This window comes from Oncorhynchus gorbuscha, unplaced genomic scaffold (genome assembly GCF_021184085.1).
Source record: "Oncorhynchus gorbuscha isolate QuinsamMale2020 ecotype Even-year unplaced genomic scaffold, OgorEven_v1.0 Un_scaffold_3503, whole genome shotgun sequence".
In the NCBI taxonomy this organism is placed as follows: Eukaryota; Metazoa; Chordata; class Actinopteri; order Salmoniformes; family Salmonidae; genus Oncorhynchus; species Oncorhynchus gorbuscha.
Window position 1 is genome coordinate 25,602 of NW_025747722.1, and position 22,246 is coordinate 47,847.

At 44.0% G+C, this 22,246-nt stretch overlaps 1 protein-coding gene across 3 annotated transcripts; it reads right to left on the minus strand.

Annotated features, from left to right (window-relative positions):
- Positions 1-8,545: 8,545 nt before the first annotated feature.
- LOC124027707 (NLR family CARD domain-containing protein 3-like) lies at positions 8,546-20,065 on the minus strand. 3 transcript variants are annotated; one of them, XM_046340077.1, is made up of 8 exons: positions 19,550-20,061; positions 19,127-19,201; positions 18,776-18,998; positions 16,606-18,397; positions 16,152-16,325; positions 10,434-10,607; positions 9,673-9,719; positions 8,547-9,189 (listed from the first exon to the last, which is right to left on the minus strand). In XM_046340077.1, the coding sequence occupies exons 3-8, from the start codon at positions 18,996-18,998 to the stop codon at positions 8,654-8,656; spliced, it is 2,946 nt and encodes a 981-aa protein (XP_046196033.1). In that variant the 5' UTR covers positions 19,127-19,201; positions 19,550-20,061; the 3' UTR covers positions 8,547-8,653. The 3 variants fall into 3 exon arrangements, with proteins under 3 accessions (XP_046196034.1, XP_046196033.1, XP_046196035.1); XM_046340078.1 differs by lacking the exon at positions 19,550-20,061 and having other exon boundaries at positions 8,546-9,189; positions 19,127-19,210; XM_046340079.1 differs by lacking the exon at positions 9,673-9,719 and having other exon boundaries at positions 9,049-9,189; positions 19,550-20,065.
- Between the last annotated feature and the right edge of the window lie 2,181 nt (positions 20,066-22,246).

Genomic DNA, 22,246 nt, shown 5'->3' on the forward strand with positions numbered 1-22,246 from the left:
TCGTTTCCCTCTGCTGGTCTTATTAGGTTCTTTCCCTCTTTCTATCCCTCTCTCTCCCCCTCCCTCTCTCACTCTCTCGCTCTCTCTTCTCTCTATCGTTCCGTTCCTGCTCCCAGCTGTTCCTATTCCCCTAATCATCATTTAGTCTTCCCACACCTGTTCCCGATCCTTTTCCCTGATTAGAGTCCCTATTTCACTCCTTGTTTCCCGTACCTGCCCTGTCGGATCCTCATTTATAATTCACCGTGCTGTGTCAATGTTTTGCCCTGTCGTGTCGTGTTTCCCTCAGATGCTGCGTGGTGAGCAGGTGTCTGAGTCTGCTAGGTTCAAGTGCCTTCCCGAGGCAACCTGCAGTTCTCGATCAAGTCTCCAGTCTGTTCTTGTCTTTACGTGTAGTATTATGCTTTTTGTTTTGTAAAGTTTATTCTGGATTAAATACTCTGTTTTCGCCAAGTCGCTTTTGGGTCCTCATTCACCTGCATGACAGTACTCTGCGGATGTTGTAGAGCATGAACCTACAGGAACGGGCCACCGCCTTGATGTTAGTTGAGAAAGACAGGGTGTTGTCCAGGATCACGCCAAGGTTCTTAGCGCTCTGGGAGGAGGACACAATGGAGTTGTCAACCGTGATGGTGAGATCATGGAACGGGCAGTCCTTCCCCGGGAGGAAGAGCAGCTCCGTCTTGCCGAGGTTCAGCTTGAGGTGGTGATCCGTCATCCACACTGATATGTCTGCCAGACATGCAGAGATGCGATTCGCCACCTGGTCATCAGAAGGGGGAAAGGAGAAGATTAATTGTGTGTCGTCTGCATAGCAATGATAGGAGAGACCATGTGAGGTTATGACAGAGCCAAGTGACTTGGTGTATAGCGAGAATAGAAGAGGGCCTAGAACAGAGCCCTGGGGGACACCAGTGGTGAGAGCGCGTGGTGAGGAGACAGATTCTCGCCACGCCACCTGGTAGGAGCGACCTGTCAGGTAGGACGCAATCCAAGCGTGGGCCGCGCCGGAGATGCCCAACTCGGAGAGGGTGGAGAGGAGGATCTGATGGTTCACAGTATCGAAGGCAGCCGATAGGTCTAGAAGGATGAGAGCAGAGGAGAGAGAGTTAGCTTTAGCAGTGCGGAGCGCCTCCGTGATGCAGAGAAGAGCAGTCTCAGTTGAATGACTAGTCTTGAAACCTGACTGATTTGGATCAAGAAGGTCATTCTGAGAGGGATAGCGGTAGAGCTGGCCAAGGACGGCACGTTCAAGAGTTTTGGAGAGAAAAGAAAGAAGGGATACTGGTCTGTAGTTGTTGACATCGGAGGGATCGAGTGTAGGTTTTTTCAGAAGGGGTGCAACTCTCGCTCTCTTGAAGACGGAAGGGACGTAGCCAGCGGTCAGGGATGAGTTGATGAGCGAGGTGAGGTAAGGGAGAAGGTCTCCGGAAATGGTCTGGAGAAGAGAGGAGGGGATAGGGTCAAGCGGGCAGGTTGTTGGGCGGCCGGCCGTCACAAGACGCGAGATTTCATCTGGAGAGAGAGGGGAGAAAGAGGTCAGAGCACAGGGTAGGGCAGTGTGAGCAGAACCAGCGGTGTCGTTTGACTTAGCAAACGAGGATCGGATGTCGTCGACCTTCTTTTCAAAATGGTTGACGAAGTCATCTGCAGAGAGGGAGGAGGGGGAGGGGGAGGAGGATTCAGGAGGGAGGAGAAGGTGGCAAAGAGCTTCCTAGGGTTAGAGGCAGATGCTTGGAATTTAGAGTGGTAGAAAGTGGTTTTAGCAGCAGAGACAGAGGAGGAAAATGTAGAGAGGAGGGAGTGAAAGGATGCCAGGTCCGCAGGGAGGCGAGTTTTCCTCCATTTCCGCTCGGCTGCCCGGAGCCCTGTTCTGTGAGCTCGCAATGAGTCGTCGAGCCACGGAGCGGGAGGGAGGACCGAGCCGGCCTGGAGGATAGGGGACATAGAGAGTCAAAGGATGCAGAAAGGGAGGAGAGGAGGGTTGAGGAGGCAGAATCAGGAGATAGGTTGGAGAAGGTTTGAGCAGAGGGAAGAGATGATAGGATGGAAGAGGAGAGAGTAGCGGGGGAGAGAGAGCGAAGGTTGGGACGGCGCGATACCATCCGAGTAGGGGCAGTGTGGGAAGTGTTGGATGAGAGCGAGAGGGAAAAGGATACAAGGTAGTGGTCGGAGACTTGGAGGGAGTTGCAATGAGGTTAGTGGAAGAACAGCATCTAGTAAAGATGAGGTTGAGCGTATTGCCTGCCTTGTGAGTAGGGGGGGAAGGTGAGAGGGTGAGGTCAAAAGAGGAGAGGAGTGGAAAGAAGGAGGCAGAGAGGAATGAGTCAAAGGTAGACGTGGGGAGGTTAAAGTCGCCCAGAACTGTGAGAGGTGAGCCGTCCTCAGGAAAGGAGCTTATCAAGACATCAAGCTCATTGATGAACTCTCCGAGGGAACCTGGAGGGCGATAAATGATAAGGATGTTAAGCTTGAAAGGGCTGGTAACTGTGACAGCATGGAATTCAAAGGAGGCGATAGACAGATGGGTAAGGGGAGAAAGAGAGAATGAACACTTGGGAGAGATGAGGATCCCGGTGCCACCACCCCGCTGACCAGAAGCTCTCGGGGTGTGCGAGAACACGTGGGCGGACGAGGAGAGAGCAGTGGGAGTAGGAGTGTTATCTGTGGTGATCCATGTTTCCGTCAGTGCCAAGAAGTCGAGGGACTGGAGGGAGGCATAGGCTGAGATGAACTCTGCCTTGTTGGCCGCAGATCAGCAGTTCCAGAGGCTACCGGAGACCTGGAACTCCACGTGGGTCGTGCGCGCTGGGACCACCAGATTAGGGTGGCCGCGGCCACGCGGTGTGGAGCGTTTGTATGGTCTGTGCAGAGAGGAGAGAACAGGGATAGACAGACACATAGTTGACAGGCTACAGAAGAGGCTACGCTAATGCAAGGAGATTGGAATGACAAGTGGACTACACGTCTCGAATGTTCAGAAAGTTAAGCTTACGTCGCAAGAATCATATTGACTAAAATGATTAAAATGATACAGTACTGCTGAAGTAGGCTAGCTGGCAGTGGCTGCGTTGTTGACACTACACTAATCAAGTCATTCCGTTGAGTGTAATAGTTCTTACAGTGCAGCTATTCGGGGGCTAGCTGGCTAGCTAGCAGTGTTGATTACGTTACGTTGCGTTAAAAGAACGACAATAGCTGGCTAGCTAACCTAGAATATCGCTCTAGACTACACAATTATCTTTGATACAAAGACGGCTATGTAGCTAGCTATGTAGCTAGCTACGATCAAGCAAATCAAACCGTTGTGCTGTAATGAAATGAAATGAAAATGTGATACTACCTGTGGAGCGAAGCGGAATGCGACCGGGTTGTTGAGTGGGAAGTTATATTCGGTAGACGTTGGCTAGCTGTTAGCTGTTAGCTAGCTAGCAGTGTCTCCTACGTTAAGGACGACAAATAGCTGGCTAGCTAACCTCGGTAAATTAAGATAATCACTCTAAGACTACACACTCTAAACTACACAATTATCTTGGATACGAAGACAGCAAAGACAACTATGTAGCTAGCTAACACTACACTAATCAAGTCGTTCAGTTGAGTGTAATAGTTTCTACAGTGCTGCTATACGGTGGACGTTAGCTATGTGGCTAGCTGCTGGGCAGTAGACTACGTTAGGACGACGAAACACGATAATTACGCAATTATCTTTGATACAAAGACGGCTATGTAGCTAGCTAAGAAGAAATTGCTAAGATTAGACAAATCAAACCGTTGTACTATAATGAAATGTAATGAAAAGTAATGAAAAGTTATACTTTCGCGAATACGACCGCTCGCTCCAACCCGGAAGTGCCTATTCATACTACCTATACCCATTCATACTACCTATACCCATTCATACTACCTATACCCATTCATACTACCTATACCCATTCATACTACCTATACCCATTCATACTACCTATACCCATTCATACTACCTATACCTATTCATACTACCTATACCCATTCATACTACCTATACCCATTCATACTACCTATACCTATTCATACTACCTATATTATTCATACTACCTATACCCATTCATACTACCTATACCTATTCATACTACCTATACCCATTCATACTACCTATACCCATTCATACTACCTATACCTATTCATACTACCTATATTATTCATACTACCTATACCCATTCATACTACCTATACCCATTCATACTACCTATACCTATTCATACTACCTATACCCATTCATATTACCTATACCTATTCATATTACCCATTCATACTACCTATATCCATTCATACTACCTATACCCATTCATACTACCTATACCTATTCATACTACCTATTCATACTACCTATACCTATTCATACTACCTATTCATACTACCTATACCCATTCATATTACCTATACCCATTCATACTACCTATACCTATTCATACTACCTATACCCATTCATACTACCTATACCCATTCATACTACCTATACCTATTCATACTACCTATACCCATTCATACTACCTATACCCATTCATACTACCTATACCTATTCATACTACCTATACCCATTCATACTACCTATACCCATTCATACTACCTATACCTATTCATACTACCTATACCTATTCATACTACCCATACCTATTCATACTACCTATTCATACTACCTATATCCATTCATACTACCTATACCCATTCATACTACCTATACCCATTCATACTACCTATACTATATCTATACCCATTCATACTACCTATACCTATTCATACTACCTATACCCATTCATACTACCTATACCTATTCATACTACCTATACCTATTCATACTACCTATACCCATTCATACTACCTATACCCATTCATACTACCTATACCCATTCATACTACCTATACCTATTCATACTACCTATACCCATTCATACTACCTATACCAATTCATACTACCTATACCCATTCATACTACCTATACCCATTCATACTACCTATACCCATTCATACTACCTATACCCATTCATACTACCTATTCATACTACCCATACCTATTCATACTACCTATACCCATTCATACTACCTATACCCATTCATACTACCTATACCCATTCATACTACCTATACCCATTCATACTACCTATACCCATTCATACTACCTATACCCATTCATACTACCTATACCTATTCATACTACCTATATTATTCATACTACCTATACCCATTCATACTACCTATACCTATTCATACTACCTATACCCATTCATACTACCTATACCCATTCATACTACCTATACCTATTCATACTACCTATATTATTCATACTACCTATACCCATTCATACTACCTATACCCATTCATACTACCTATACCTATTCATACTACCTATACCCATTCATATTACCTATACCTATTCATATTACCCATTCATACTACCTATATCCATTCATACTACCTATACCCATTCATACTACCTATACCTATTCATACTACCTATTCATACTACCTATACCTATTCATACTACCTATTCATACTACCTATACCCATTCATATTACCTATACCCATTCATACTACCTATACCTATTCATACTACCCATACCTAGTCATACTACCTATACCCATTCATACTACCTATACCTATTCATACTACCTATACCCATTCATACTACCTATACCCATTCATACTACCTATACCTATTCATACTACCTATACCCATTCATACTACCTATACCCATTCATACTACCTATACCTATTCATACTACCTATACCCATTCATACTACCTATACCCATTCATACTACCTATACCTATTCATACTACCTATACCTATTCATACTACCCATACCTATTCATACTACCTATTCATACTACCTATATCCATTCATACTACCTATACCCATTCATACTACCTATACCCATTCATACTACCTATACTATATCTATACCCATTCATACTACCTATACCTATTCATACTACCTATACCCATTCATACTACCTATACCTATTCATACTACCTATACCTATTCATACTACCTATACCCATTCATACTACCTATTCATACTACCCATACCTATTCATACTACCTATACCCATTCATACTACCTATACCCATTCATACTACCTATACCCATTCATACTACCTATACCTATTCATACTACCTATACCCATTCATACTACCTATACCCATTCATACTACCTATACCCATTCATACTACCTATACCCATTCATACTACCTATACCCATTCATACTACCTATACCCATTCATACTACCTATTCATACTACCCATACCTATTCATACTACCTATACCCATTCATACTACCTATACCCATTCATACTACCTATACCCATTCATACTACCTATACCCATTCATACTACCTATACCCATTCATACTACCTATACCCATTCATACTACCTATTCATACTACCTATACCCATTCATACTACCTATTCATACTACCCATACCTATTCATACTACCTATACCCATTCATACTACCTATACCCATTCATACTACCTATACCCATTCATACTACCTATACCTATTCATACTACCTATATTATTCATACTACCTATACCTGCATCACAACACTCTGTTGCTATAGTGACCCTGCATTACAGCACTATGTTGCTATAGTAACCCTGCATCACAACACTCTGTTGTACTAATTGTACAATTTGTTTAATTCTATTCCACATATTTAATTGTTTTGTATTTCATTTCATATTTGTTTCATGTTTCAACCAGTCGCAGGTTAACATCAACCTGACAGAGGAAACGTAAAATCAATAAACAAACTGTTTTCACAATTAACAGCCTTTTCTTGTATCAAGTAAGTTTTATAATGAAAAGTACAATATATCCTTGTATACTTGTACAACTATGGAGCGTATGTCCATATATAATTATATATAATTATATAATTCGTTTTTCAACATAAAAGACAAAACATGATCACATTGGTATTTTTACAGTGTTGTTGTAAGAGGGCCTCACAACTATAGAAAGACGCGCATGTGTGTGTGTCCAGAATGTGTGTGTGTGTGTGTGTCCAGAATGTGTGTGTGTGTGTGTGTCCAGAATGTGTGTGTGTGTGTCCAGAGTGTGTGTGTGTGTGTCAAGAGTGTGTGTGTGTGTGTGTCCAGTGTGTGTGTGTGTCCAGAGTGTGTGTGTGTCCAGAGTGTGTGTGTGTGCCCAGAGTGTGTGTATTTGTCCAGAGTGTGTGTGTGTGTGTGTGTCCAGTGTGTGTGTGTCCTTCCAGAGTGTGTGTGTGTGTGTGTGTGTCCGTCCAGAGTGTGTGTGAGTCCGTCCAGAGTGTGTGTGTGTGTGTGTCCAGAGTGTGTGTGTGTGTGTCCAGAGTGTGTGTGTGTGTGTCCAGAGTGTGTGTGTGTGTGTCCAGGGTGTGTGTGTGTCCAGAGTGTGTGTGTCCAGAGTGTGTGTGTGTCTGTGTGTCCAGAGTGTGTGTGTGTGTGTGTCCGTCCAGAGTGTGTGTGTGTGTGTGTGTGTGTCCGTCCAGAGTGTGTGTGTGTGTGTGTGTGTGTGTGTGTGTGTGTGTGTGTGTGTGTGTGTGTGTGTGTGTGTGTGTGTGTGTGTGTGTGTGTGTGTGTGTGTCCAGAGTGTGTGTGTGTGTGTGTCCAGAGTGTGTGTGTGTGTGTGTGTGTCCAGAGTGTGTGTGTGTGTGTGTCCAGAGTGTGTGTGTGTGTGTGTGTGTGTGTGTGTGTGTGTGTGTGTGTGTGTGTGTGTGTGTGTGTGTGTGTGTGTGTGTGTGTGTGTGTGTGTGTGTGTGTGTGTGTGTGTGTGTCCAGAGTGTGTGTGTGTGTCCAGAGTGTGTGTGTGTGTGTTTCCAGAGTGTGTGTGTGTGTGTGTCCAGAGTGTGTGTCTGTGTGTGTGTCCAGTGTGTGTGTGTGTCCAGAGTGTGTGTGTGTGTGTCCAGAGTGTGTGTGTGTGTGTGTGTCCAGAGTGTGTGTGTGTGTGTGTCCAGAGTGTGTGTGTGTGTCCAGAGTGTGTGTCCAGAGTGTGTGTGTGTGTGTCCAGAGTGTGTGTGTGTGTGTCCAGAGTGTGTGTGTGTGTGTGTGTGTGTGTGTGTGTGTGTCCAGAGTGTGTGTGTGTTTCCAGAGTTTGTGTGTGTGTGTGTGTGTGTCCAGAGTGTGTGTGTACAGTGTGTACAGTGTGTCCAGAGTGTGTGTGTGTGTCCAGAGTGTGTGTGTGTTTCCAGAGTGTGTGTGTGTGTGTGTGTGTGTGTGTGTGTGTGTGTGTGTGTGTGTGTGTGTGTGTGTGTGTGTGTGTGTGTGTGTGTGTGTGTGTGTGTGTGTGTGTGTGTGTGTGTGTGTGTGTGTACAGTGTGTCCAGAGTGTGTGTGTGTGTGTACAGTGTGTCCAGAGTGTGTGTGTGTGTGTACATTGTGTCCAGAGTGTGTGTGCTATTGGACTTGTTAGGATAAAGTAATCCCTCTCACCCCCCCCCCCCTTTAAGATTTAGATGCACTATTGTAAAGTGACTGTTCCACTGGATGCCATAAGGTGAATGCACCAATTTGTAAGTCGCTCTGGATAAGAGCGTCTGCTAAATGACTTAAATGTAATGTAAATGTGTGTGTGTGTCCGTCCAGTGTGTCTGTGTGTGAGTGAGATAGTGTGTGTGTATCACTGACAGAGGGACACCCAAATCCCATCATCACCCCAAACCCCAAACCCTGGATAGAGGGGCTCAGTGAATGTGGAGGTGAATGTGATCAGGTGGGTCAGTGTGTCAGAGGAGGCTCTATAGAAGGACAGAGTGCCGGCTGGCCAGTCCAGATACACTCCTACTCTGTGGGAGCTGGAGGGGTGGACGTCTATGTTAGTGAGATTATCATTGTGATAGGCAATGTAACTGTTGTCATAGCAGAGCAGACTCCAGGACTTGTCATTGTATCCAAGACAACAGTCCTTAACCCTTCCTCTCCTGTTGATTCCTTTATATGTCACTCCTATAACAGCCCCTCTCCCAGTCCACTCTACCTCCCAGTAACAGCGCCCAGTCAGACCCTCTCTACACAGCACCTGTTCCCAGTCCTCAAATCTCTCTGGGTGATCAGGATACGGCTGCTCCTCTGTCCTCCATGTCACCTTTCTGTTCTCCTCAGACAGAGAGAGGTGTCTGTTTACTGTGTTTAGGTCCAGTGTGAGATCACAGACATCTGATGGATGAAACCAGACACAATATTAGAAATCATCATCATCCACATTAGAATGTTAACTCACTTTTCACTAATTCATTTAATGTAGATGTTTCTAGGTATCAAAAGGAGAAGTTAAGGTAACTTGAGACTTGTTGAATGATCATAGGTTATACTGTATGGTAATATAAAACACACTTATTCACAATAATTACACACACACACACACACACACACACACGCACACGCACACGCACACGCACACGCACACGCACACACACACACACACACACACACACACACACACACACACACACACACACACACACACACACACACTCAAAGCAACTCTTTGTAATCTTTGGTGTCCCTGATTTCTGCTTCTGTAGAACTACAGCTGATATTTAATATGACCAAGTCAGTAATGATGATGGTCTTTGACTTTGACTTAACTTGAATTAAGACTTATTCTTAGTCATATTCTTCACAGCAGTCAACACTCACATTTTCTAAGCCCAGGTTTCATTCTGTCCTCTCCACCATGTTCCACACTGTAGCGGTAAGCAGAAGAACAGACAGTCATTGAGGGATACACACACACACACACACACACACACACACACACACACACACACACACACACACACACACACACACACACACACACACACACACACACACACACACACACACACACACACACACACACACACACACGTATATAGCATATATCAAGCGAATGTTTATTTGTGTGTGTGTCCAGTGTGTGTGTGTCCAGTGTGTGTGTGTCCAGTGTGTGTGTGTGTTTGTGTCCAGTGTGTTTGTGTCCAGTGTGTTTGTGTCCAGTGTGTGTGTGTCCAGTGTATGTGTGTCCAGTGTGTGTGTCCAGTGTGTGTGTGTGTGTGTGTGTGTGTGTGTGTGTGTGTGTGTGTGTGTGTGTGTGTGTGTGTGTGTGTGTGTGTGTGTGTGTGTGTGTGTGTGTGTGTGTGTGTGTGTCCAGTTTGTGAGTGTCTGTGTGTGTGTGTGTCCAGTGTGTGAATCCAGTGTGTGTGTGTGTGTGTGTGTGTCCAGTGTGTGAGAGATTGAGAGATTTACACTGCACTGCACTCACTGAACACTGAACACACACAACTTTGTCCACATACAGACAGGACACACACACAGAGCATATAACTTTGTACAAGTGTTGGTCAGAATGTTTGTCTTAACCAGCCTGATAAGTCCAACATGTCTGATATGAACATTGACATAAACCCTCTACATACTTGAGTTTCTCCAGTCTGCAGTGTGGATCCTCCAGTCCAGCAGAGAGCAGTCTGACTCCTGAGTCTCCTGGGTGATTGTAGCTCAGGTCCAGCTCTCTCAGGTGTGAGGGGTTTGACCTCAGAGCTGAGACCAGAGAAGCACAGCCTTCCTCTGTGACTAGGCAGCCTGGCAGCCTGAAGAGAGAAACAAATATAACACATATTATAGTAGACTGACCAGACCAGTTTAAAAAGCAGCATCAGTATCAGTCATAAGACAGACAGTGAGGTATCAGATTTAGATTGTATTGAGTAAACAGTCCACACCATATCTATTTAGACAGTGAAGCTAACATTTTAAATGTGTCTCTATACTCCAACATTTTGGATTTGAGGTCAAATGTTTCATATGACGTGACAGTATATAATGTCACCTTTAATTTGAGGGTATTTTAAGACAAATGTTTCACTATTAAAAATGAAAACAATTTATGTTTCCAGTCTCCCCATTAGAAGAAGTCTTAAGTATTCTGACCAATTCACTTATAGTGTATTAAAGTAGTCAAAAGTTTAGTATTTGGTCGTAAACTCGTTGGTTGCATTTGCAGTTTGTTTTGGTTGTGTTTTGCCCAATAATAAAATGGTGGATGATGACTGGAGTCATTTTCTGTCTAAGAGAGTAGATAACATGTTTCTAAACAATAATAAATTAATCCTGATGATGCCATGATTAAGAAAAATCATTAAAGAATCATGAATAATAATGAGTGAGAAAGTTACAGAGGCTACAACAAAACATGCTAACCTCTCACCATTAACAATAACAGAGACTACAACAAAGCATGCTAACCTCTCACCATTAACAATAACAGACTACAACAAAACATGCTAACCTCTCACCATTACCAATAACAGACTACAACAAAACATGCTAACCTCTCACCATTAACAATAACAGAGACTACAACAAAACATGCTAACCTCTCACCATTAACAATAACAGAGACTACAACAAAGCATGCTAACCTCTCACCATTAACAATAACAGAGACTACAACAAAACATGCTAACCTCTCACCATTACCAATAACAGAGGCTACAACAAAACATGCTAACCTCTCACAAACAAAAATAACAGAGACTACAACAAAACATGCTAACCTCTCACCATTACCAATAACAGAGGCTACAACAAAACATGCTAACCTCTCACCATTAAATAACAGAGACTACAACAAAACATGCTAACCTCTCACCTCTACCATTACCAATAACAGAGACTACAACAAAACATGCTAACCTCTCACCATTACCAATAACAGAGACTACAACAAAACATGCTAACCTCTCACCATTACCAATAACAGAGACTACAACAAAACATGCTAACCTCTCACCATTACCAATAACAGAGACTACAACAAAACATGCTAACCTCTCACCATTACCAATAACAGAGACTACAACAAAACATGCTAACCTCTCACCATTACCAATAACAGAGGCTACAACAAAACATGCTAACCTCTCACCATTACCAATAACAGAGACTACAACAAAACATGCTAACCTCTCACCATTACCAATAACAGAGACTACAACAAAACATGCTAACCTCTCACCATTACCAAAACATAACAGAGACTACAACAAAACATGCTAACCTCTCACCATTACCAATAACAGAGACTACAACAAAACATGCTAACCTCTCACCATTACCAATAACAGAGACTACAACAAAACATGCTAACCTCTCACCATTACCAATAACAGAGACTACAACAAAACATGCTAACCTCTCACCATTACCAATAACAGAGACTACAACAAAAACTAACCTCTCACCATTACCAATAACAGAGACTACAACAAAACATGCTAACCTCTCACCATTACCAATAACAGAGGATACAACAAAACATGCTAACCTCTCACCATACCAATAACAGAGGGGTCTGATCTTTGTACCTCTGTAACTTCATCATTCATCATTATTCTCGATTCATTCATTATTATCCATAATCATGGTACCATCCACATGAATGTAGAAGTGTTCAGAAACATATTCTATTCTTACTGACAATACAAGTGAAGTGACTCCAAAATGACAGGACATTATTCACCATTTAGTTTCTATTAGGAAAAATATAAATCAAAATCAAATCAAATCAAATTTTATTTGTCACATACACATGGTTAGCAGATGTTAATGCGAGTGTAGCGAAATGCTTGTGCTTCTAGTTCCGACAATGCAGTGATAACCAACAAGTAATCTAACTAACAATTCCAAAACTACTGTCTTATACACAGTGTAAGGGGATAAGGAACATGTACATAAGGATATATGAATGAGTGATGGTACAGAGCAGCATACAGTAGATGGTATCGAGTACAGTATATACATATGAGATGAGTGTGTAGACAAAGTAAACAAAGTGGCATAGTTAAAGTGGCTAGTGATACATGTGTTACATAAGGATGCAGTCGATGATGTAGAGTACAGTATATACATATGCATATGAGATGAATAATGTAGGGTAAGTAACATTATATAAGGTAGCATTGTTTAAAGTGGCTAGTGATATATTTACATCATTTCCCATCAATTCCCATTATTAAAATGGCTGGAGTTGGGTCAGTGTCAATGACAGTGTGTTGGCAGCAGCCACTCAATGTTAGTGGTGGCTGTTTAACAGTCTGATGGCCTTGAGATAGAAGCTGTTTTTCAGTCTCTCGGTCCCAGCTTTGATGCACCTGTACTGACCTCGCCTTCTGGATGATAGCGGGGTGAACAGGCAGTGGTTCGGGTGGTTGATGTCCTTGATGATCTTTATGGCCTTCCTGTAACAACGGGTGGTGTAGGTGTCCTGGAGGGCAGGTAGTTTGCCCCCGGTGATGCGTTGTGCAGTCCTCACTACCCTCTGGAGAGCCTTACGGTTGAGGGCGGAGCAGTTGCCGTACCAGGCGGTGATACAGCCCGCCAGGATGCTCTCGATTGTGCATCTGTAGAAGTTTGTGAGTGCTTTTGGTGACAAGCCGAATTTCTTCAGCCTCCTGAGGTTGAATAGGCGCTGCTGCGCCTTCTTCACGACGCTGTCAGTGTGAGTGGACCAATTCAGTTTGTCTGTGATGTGTATGCCGAAGAACTTAAAACTAGCTACCCTCTCCACTACTGTTCCATCGATGTGGATAGGGGGGTGTTCCCTCTGCTGTTTCCTGAAGTCCACAATCATCTCCTTAGTTTTGTTGACGTTGAGTGTGAGGTTATTTTCCTGACACCACACTCCGAGGGCCCTCACCTCCTCCCTGTAGGCCGTCTCGTCACTGTTGTGTCGTCCGCAAACTTGATGATTGAGTTGGAGGCGTGCGTGGACACGCAGTCGTGGGTGAACAGGGAGTACAGGAGAGGGCTCAGAACGCACCCTTGTGGGGCCCCCGTGTTGAGGATCAGCGGGGAGGAGATGTTGTTGCCTACCCTCACACCTGGGGGCGGCCCGTCAGGAAGTCCAGTACCCAGTTGCACAGGGCGGGGTCGAGACCCAGGGTCTCGAGCTTGATGACGAGCTTGGAGGGTACTATGGTGTTGAATGCCGAGCTGTAGTCGATGAACAGCATTCTCACATAGGTATTCCTCTTGTCCAGGTGGGTTAGGGCAGTGTGCAGTGTGGTTGAGATTGCATTGTCTGTGGACCTATTTGGGCGGTAAGCAAATTGGAGTGGGTCTAGGGTGTCAGGTAGGGTGGAGGTGATATGGTCCTTGACTAGTCTCTCAAAGCACTTCATGATGACGGAAGTGAGTGCTACGGGGCGGTAGTCGTTTAGCTCAGTTACCTTAGCTTTCTTGGGAACAGGAACAATGGTGGCCCTCTTGAAGCATGTGGGAACAGCAGACTGGTATAGGGATTGATTGAATATGTCCGTAAACACACCGGCCAGCTGGTCTGCGCATGCTCTGAGGGCGCGGCTGGGGATGCCGTCTGGGCCTGCAGCCTTGCGAGGGTTAACACGTTTAAATGTCTTACTCACCTCGGCTGCAGTGAAGGAGAGACTGCATGTTTCCGTTGCAGGCCGTGTCAGTGGCACTGTATTGTCCTCAAAGCGGGCAAAAAAGTTATTTAGTCTGCCTGGGAGCAAGACATCCTGGTCCGTGACTGGGCTGGATTTCATCTTGTAGTCCGTGATTGACAGTAGACCCTGCCACATGCCTCTTGTGTCTGAGCCATTGAATTGAGATTCCACTTTGTCTCTGTACTGACGCTTAGCTTGTTTAATAGCCTTGCGGAGGGAATAGCTGCACTGTTTGTATTCAGTCATGTTGCCAGACACCTTGCCCTGATTAAAAGCAGTGGTTCGCGCTTTCAGTTTCACGCGAATGCTGCCATCAATCCACGGTTTCTGGTTAGGGAATGTTTTTATCGTTGCTATGGGAACGACATCTTCAACGCACGTTCTAATGAACTCGCACACCGAATCAGCGTATTCGTCAATATTCCCATCTGACGCAATACGAAACATGTCCCAGTCCACGTGATGGAAGCAGTCTTGGAGTGTAGAGTCAGCTTGGTCTGACCAGCGTTGGACAGACCTCAGCGTGGGAGCCTCTTGTTTTAATTTCTGTCTGTAGGCAGGGATCAGCAAAATGGAGTCGTGGTCAGCTTTTCCGAAAGGGGGGCGGGGCAGGGCCTTATATGCGTCGCGGAAGTTAGAGTAACAATGATCCAAGGTTTTACCACCCCTGGTTGCGCAATTGATATGCTGATAAAATTTAGGGAGTCTTGTTTTCAGATTGGCTTTGTTAAAATCCCCAGCTACAATGAATGCAGCCTCCGGATAAATGTTTTCCAGTTTGCAAAGAGTTAAATAAAGTTCGTTCAGAGCCATCGATGTGTCTGCTTGGGGGGGGATATATACGGCTGTGATTATAATTGAAGAGAATTCTCTTGGTAGATAATGCGGTCTACATTTGATTGTGAGGAATTCTAAATCAGGTGAACAGAAGGATTTGAGTTCCTGTATGTTTCCTTCATCACACCATGTCCCGTTAGTCATGAGGCATACGCCCCCTCCACTCTTCTTACCAGATAGATGTTTGTTTCTGTCGGCGCGATGCGTGGAGAAACCCGTTGGCTGCACCGCCCTGGATAGCGTTTTCCCAGTAAGCCATGTTTCCGTAAAGCAGAGAACGTTGCAGTCTCTGATGTCCCTCTGGAATGCCACCCTTGCTCGGATTTCATCAACCTTGTTGTCGAGAGACTGGACATTGGCAAGAAGAATACTGGGAAGTGGTGCGCGATGTGCCCTTTTTCGGAGTCTGACCAGAACACCGCCGCGTTTCCCTCTTTTTCGGAGTCGTTTCCTTGGGTCGCTGCATGCGATCCATTCCGTTGTCCTGTTTGTAAGGCAGAACACAGGATCCGCGTCGCGGAAAGCATATTCTTGGTCGTACTGATGGTGAGTTGACGCTGATCTTATATTCAGTAGTTCTTCTCGACTGTATGTAATGAAACCTAAGATGACCTGGGGTACTAATGTAAGAAATAACACGTAAAAAAACAAAAAACTGCATAGTTTCCTAGGAACGCGAAGCGAGGCGGCCATCTCAGTCACAAACACAACCAAATTTAAACTATAAACCTCACTGTCCAAACACATATGGTGTGGACTATGTGTGTCTGGTAAACACATGTGGATCTGGTGAACAGTTATCACTTGTTGACCAACTACAGGAATACTGACCTCAGAGTCTCCAGTTTACAGTGGGGATTCCCCAGTCCAGCAGAGAGCAGCTCCACTCCTGAATCCTTCAGGTCATTGTTACTCAGGTCCAGCTCTCTCAGGTGTGAGGGGTTTGACCTCAGAGCTGAGACCAGAGAAGCACAGCCTTCCTCTGTGACTCCACAGCCTGACAACCTGCAAAGAGATCATCATGACTTCACAAACACACTGTTAATTTAACGATTAGTGTAGAAGGACAATGGCAGATGCATTTGGTTTATTCTCTCAAACAACATATAGATTCATCTTCCGTCTCCTTGAATTGTGTGGTCAAAATGTTATACTAATGTGAAAATCAATGCATTTATTCAATGTGCTTTTCAATATATTATATACATATTATAACACATATTTTACTCTAAACTGAATATTTCTTCCTGATGATTAGTTCTTATATGTCATTTTATTTACTCACAGAGCAGCTCTGGAGGCTTTGACCACTGGCAGCAGCCTCAGAAGACCTTCCTCTGATCTGGAGTATTTCTTCAGGTCAAACACATCCAGCTCCTTTTCTGAAGTCAGCAACACAAAGACCAGAGCTGACCACTGTGCAGGTGACAGGTTGTCTTCTGAGAGACTTCCTGATCTCAGGTAGCTTTGGATCTCCTCCACTAGAGAATGGTCATTCAGTTCATTCAGACAGTGGAACAGATTGATGCTCCTCTCTGGAGAGGGATTCTCCCTGATCTTCTCCTTGATGTACTTGACTGTTTCTACATGGCTCTGTGAGCTGCTTCTTGTCTTTGTCAGTAGACCTCGTAAGTGCTTCTGATTGGACTCCAGTGAGAGGCCCAGAAGGAAGCGGAGGAAAAGGTCCAGGTTTCCCGTCTCACTTTGTAAGGCTTTATCCACAGCACTCTTGTAGACAGTAACTTTACGCTTGTCTCTGAACAGAGCAGAAAGGTTCCTGGACATTGATTGCGGTTCGGCCATTAGATTCTCATTGTTGTTGATGAATGAGAGGAACACATATACAGCAGCCAGAAACTCCTGAATGCTCAGATGAACAAAGCAGTACACCTTGTCCTGGTACAGCCCACATTCCTCTTTAAAGAGCTGTGTGCACAATCCTGAGTAGACTGAGGCTTCATTAACATCAATGCCAGCCTCTTTCAGGTCTTCTTCATAGAAAATCAGATTGCCCTTCACAAGCTGTTGAAAAGCCAGTTTTCCCAGTGACAGAATGCTCTCTTTATTCCAGTGTGGACCTGTCTCTTCTTTCCCATGATACTTTTCATTCTTCTGTTTGGTATGAAACTCCACAAGGTGTGTGTACATCTCAGTCAGAGTCTTGGGCATCTCTTCTCTCTTATGTTCCAGCATGTGTTCAAGGACTGTTGCAGAAATCCAACAGAAGACTGGAATGTGGCACATGATCTGAAGGCTCCTTGATGTCTTTATGTGTGAGATGATTCTGCTGGACAGGTCCTCATCCCTGAATCTCTTCCTGAAGTACTCCTCCTTCTGTGGGTCATTGAACCCTCGTACCTCTGTCACCTGGTCAACACACCCTGAAGGGATCTTATTGGCTGCTGCAGGTCGGGTAGTTATCCAGAGGAGAGCAGAGGGAAGCAGATTTCCCTTGATGAGATTTGTCAGCAGAACATCCACTGAGGTTGACTCTGTGACGTCCCAACAGATCTTGTTCTTCTGGAAGTCTAGGGGCAGTCGGCACTCATCCAGACCATCAAAGATGAACAGAACTTTGTACTTGTTGTAGTTGGAGATTCCTGATTGTTTGGTTTCCACTGAGAAGTGATTAAGAAGTTCAATGAAAGTGTGTTTGTCATCTTTCATCAAATTCAGCTCCCGGAAAGGGAATGAAAATACGAATTGGACATCCTGGTTTGCTTTTCCTTCAGCCCAGTCCAGAATGAACTTCTGCACAGAGACTGTTTTTCCAATGCCAGCGACTCCCTTTGTCAGCACAGTTCTGATAGGTTTGTCTTGTCCAGTTAAGGGTTTGAAGATGTCGTTACATTTGATTGGAGTCTCTGGTCTTGCTTGTTTCCTGGTTGTTGTCTCAATCTGTCTCAGCTCATGTTCATTATTGACCTCTCCTGTTCCACCCTCTGTGATGTAGAGCTCTGTGTAGATCTTATTGAGAAGTGTTGGGTTTCCTTGTTGAGCGATCCCCTCAAATACACATTGAAACTTCTTCTTTAGATTAGATTTGAGTTCACGTTGGCAAATCACAGCAAGCTCATCTGAATGAAGAAATAACAGAGGATATTAATATTATGTCTGTTTTAATGCCTACAGTATTTAAGGACTGTTATAAAGTTGTAAATTATAATAATGTGTTCTCTAAACTGACTGTATAAATGTGTAAATGTTGTCATAATGCATTACAGACTGGTGTGACTGATTATATTATTATTGGTATTATTGATGGTATTATTAATGTTCTCTCTTTCTCTAAATTAATCAACACAACACATCCCTGCTGCTACTTGATGAGGTCACTAGGTGTTGTGTTAAGGCTGCTACAATATCATTGAGTTACACAGCTACTTCATCTCTACTTTAGCTTCAGCTTTTAAATGTTATAAAACATCATTCAACATGAGGCAGACAGATCTTACATTTCTCCAGTGTGTCAGCAAGCTCCATCTGGTTCATTTTCCTCAGGACGTGCAGTGTGATCTTCAGAGCCCCCTCTCTGGCACTGCTCTCCTGCTTCTCATCTTCAGCGTCCACCACTTCCCGCTTCTGACTCTCAAAGCCTTCTGGGAGTTCTGGACCAAGAATCCTCTTGAACATCTTCAGCTCGTTCTTCACAAATGTCATAATTTTCTCTTCAAGCATCTGGAAAAAATTAAGTAAATTAGTTAAGCAAGAGAATAAATGCTTCTCATTAACACATTAATGAATGATTGACAGATCAACTTTTCTTGAGGTAAACAAAAACAAATGTACATAACAGGACCACATACACTGAATATGGAGGCAAGGTCTGTTTGATGACTCTGGGAAGACTGACCACTGAGAATCTCTGACTCTGATCTCTCCTGTTGGTTTCTGTGGACAAAACATGAGGTTACATCTCATCCAGGGAATATACACACACACACACACACACACACACACACACACACACACACACACACACACACACACACACACACACACACACACACACACACACACACACACACACACACACACACACACACACACACACACACACACGAAGGGAACGTTGTGTTTGTTTAATATAGTTTTAGGACTATGAAAATGGACAAAATGATGAGCCTATGGATTATGAAAACAACAACAATAAATGGGAAAATGGGAGGAGAAATGACTAGAGACAGTGTTGTTTAACTCACTGACCAGGACCCATGAGTTCTTCTTACCTTTGTTCATTAGAAATGTCTCCCTCTCTAAACTTCATAGGAGGATCCATAGACTGGTCACTCTTCATGGACACACAGCTGGGAACAGGGGAGGCTGGTCTCTCCTGCTTGATTGGACTTCAACACAACAGAGACAAACATTACATCTCTCATCTACTCTGAGCTCAGATGGGGAAACATAAGAAGAGTTTCACAAATAGAACTGACTTCCAGATGTTAGTTAATGGCGCGTGGGTACCTGCTTCTATAAACCAATGAGGAGATGCAGCGCGAACTGCGTCACAAATATAACTGACTTCCAGACGTTAGTTAATGGCGCGAGAGCAGTGTGTCATTTAAAATGACGAAATTAATTTATCGACGCGAGCGTTGTAGTCAGTCTGTCAGCCCCGCTAAAAGGCTGGTGTCGTTACTCTGCCTTCTCCGGGGGCATGTTGAGGTACATTTACTAACCGGGAGGGTTGGATTATGTAATTTATTGGAGGGCTGGAAGACGCACTCTCGAGGTTGTTTACTCACAATATCAGATATCGCTTTGGATAAAAGCGTCTGCTAAATGGCATATATTATTATTATTATTATGATGTTTATAATGAATGTATACTGAGGTTGAGGTTCTGACTAGTGATTATTTACATGGGGTTCAATACCTGCTATTGAGGCGCCCTGAAAATAATATTCAAAAGTTCGGTCATTAGACACAGAGGGTTTAAACACTAAAGTTACCGTCCATCTAGTGAGGAGAGGAGAACCGGACAGAGATAGCCAGCATCTGTCAACGAGAGAGGGAGAAGCCTCACCTCGGTCCACAAGAAATGCAGACAGCCGGAGATGATGTAGTGGTAGCCATGGTAACTAGGATGCTGCTGGTAGAGTAGCTATGGTAACTAGGATGCTGCTGGTAGAGTAGCTAGCTAGCTTACCGAGCTGTACCGACTAGCTAGGATAACTAGGATGCTGCTGGTAGAGTAGCTAGCTAGCTTACCGAGCTGTACCGACTAGCTAGGATAACTAGGATGCTGCTGGTAGAGTAGCTAGCTAGCTTACCGAGCTGTACCGACTAGCTAGGATAACTAGGATGCTGCTGGTAGAGTAGCTAGCTAGCTTACCGAGCTGTACCGACTAGCTAGGATAACTAGGATGCTGCTGGTAGAGTAGCTAGCTAATTTACCGAGCTGTACCGACTGGCTAGGATAACTAGGATGCTGCTGGTAGAGTAGCTAGCTAGCTTACCGAGCTGTAACGACTGGCTAGCAGGTCGTTCGTCTGTCCCTCGTCTCGATGATGATGACGAATCCGGTGAACCACAAAATGAAACAAGGATAGAGAGTGAAAAGGATCTGGCTACACTCACACTGTCCCTCACCGTAAAGAAAAAAGCTAAAATAAACTTTGGTGTTTCAACACTGTAACAAACTCTGTCGTTATTCCCCAAGATCACCTCAGCCAACTCTGCACGTAACCGGACAATATGCTTGGTGCCACACCGAATGGGGACGCGGACAGTTCTGTTTGGGGACAGTTCTGTACGGGGACGCGGACAGTTCTGTACGGGGACGAGGACAGTTCTGTACGGGGACGTGGACAGTTCTGTTTGGGGACAGTTCTGTACGGGGACGAGGACAGTTCTGTACGGGGACGCGGACAGTTCTGTACGGGATGAGGACAGTTCTGTACGGGGACGAGGACAGTTCTGTACGGGGACGCGGACAGTTCTGTACGGGGATGAGGACAGTTCTGTACGGGGACGAGGACAGTTCTGTACGCGGACGCAGACAGTTCTGTACGGGGACGGGGACAGTTCTGTACGGGGACGCGGACAGTTCTGTACGGGGACGGGGACAGTTCTGTACGGGGACGCGGACAGTTCTGTACGGGGACGGGGACAGTTCCAGAACGTGGACATGATCAGTGCAACACAATCACCTAAACCCAGTCTTTACAGTGGGTTACATTAGTAATAGTAGTTATAGTAGTTATTATTATTATTATTATTATATTAATATATTAATACTTATTTTTATTATTATGTGAAACAATCATTCTATGTTTTTTTATAACAATATTTTGAGATCTATTTTGAGCCCATATCGCCAAAGTGTCTCAGAGTAGAAAATTGGTCGTATAAGTGCTGAGAATAAAGACATTTTACACTTATGGGTATAAGTGGGTGGGTAACTGTGCATGAAGTCTCTAGTCCCACTTAGTCGGCAGATATTTAGGACACCTGGTGAGCTGTCCTAAGTAGTTAAGAGTTAACAGCAGCTGTCCTAAGTAGTTAAGAGTTAACAGCAGCTATCCTAAGTAGTTAAGAGTAAACAGCAGCTGTCCTAAGTAGTTAAGAGTAAACAGCAGGTGTCCTAAGTAGTTAAGAGTAAACAGCAGCTGTCCTAAGTAGTTAAGAGTAAACAGCAGCTGTCCTAAGTAGTTAAGAGTTAACAGCAGCTGTCCTAAGTAGTTAAGAGTCATCAGCAGCTGTCCTAAGTAGTTAAGAGTAAACAGCAGCTGTCCTAAGTAGTTAAGAGTTAACAGCAGGTGTCCTAAGTAGTTAAGAGTTAACAGCAGGTGTCTTGATAATACTATAGAATAATGCAGTGAGTCAGTGGTTCCTGTTCCACATGTAATTGCTTTGGAGAAGTTAAAATAATGTTCTATATTTCTATATGATCAATCCATTAATAATATAGACCTACATGC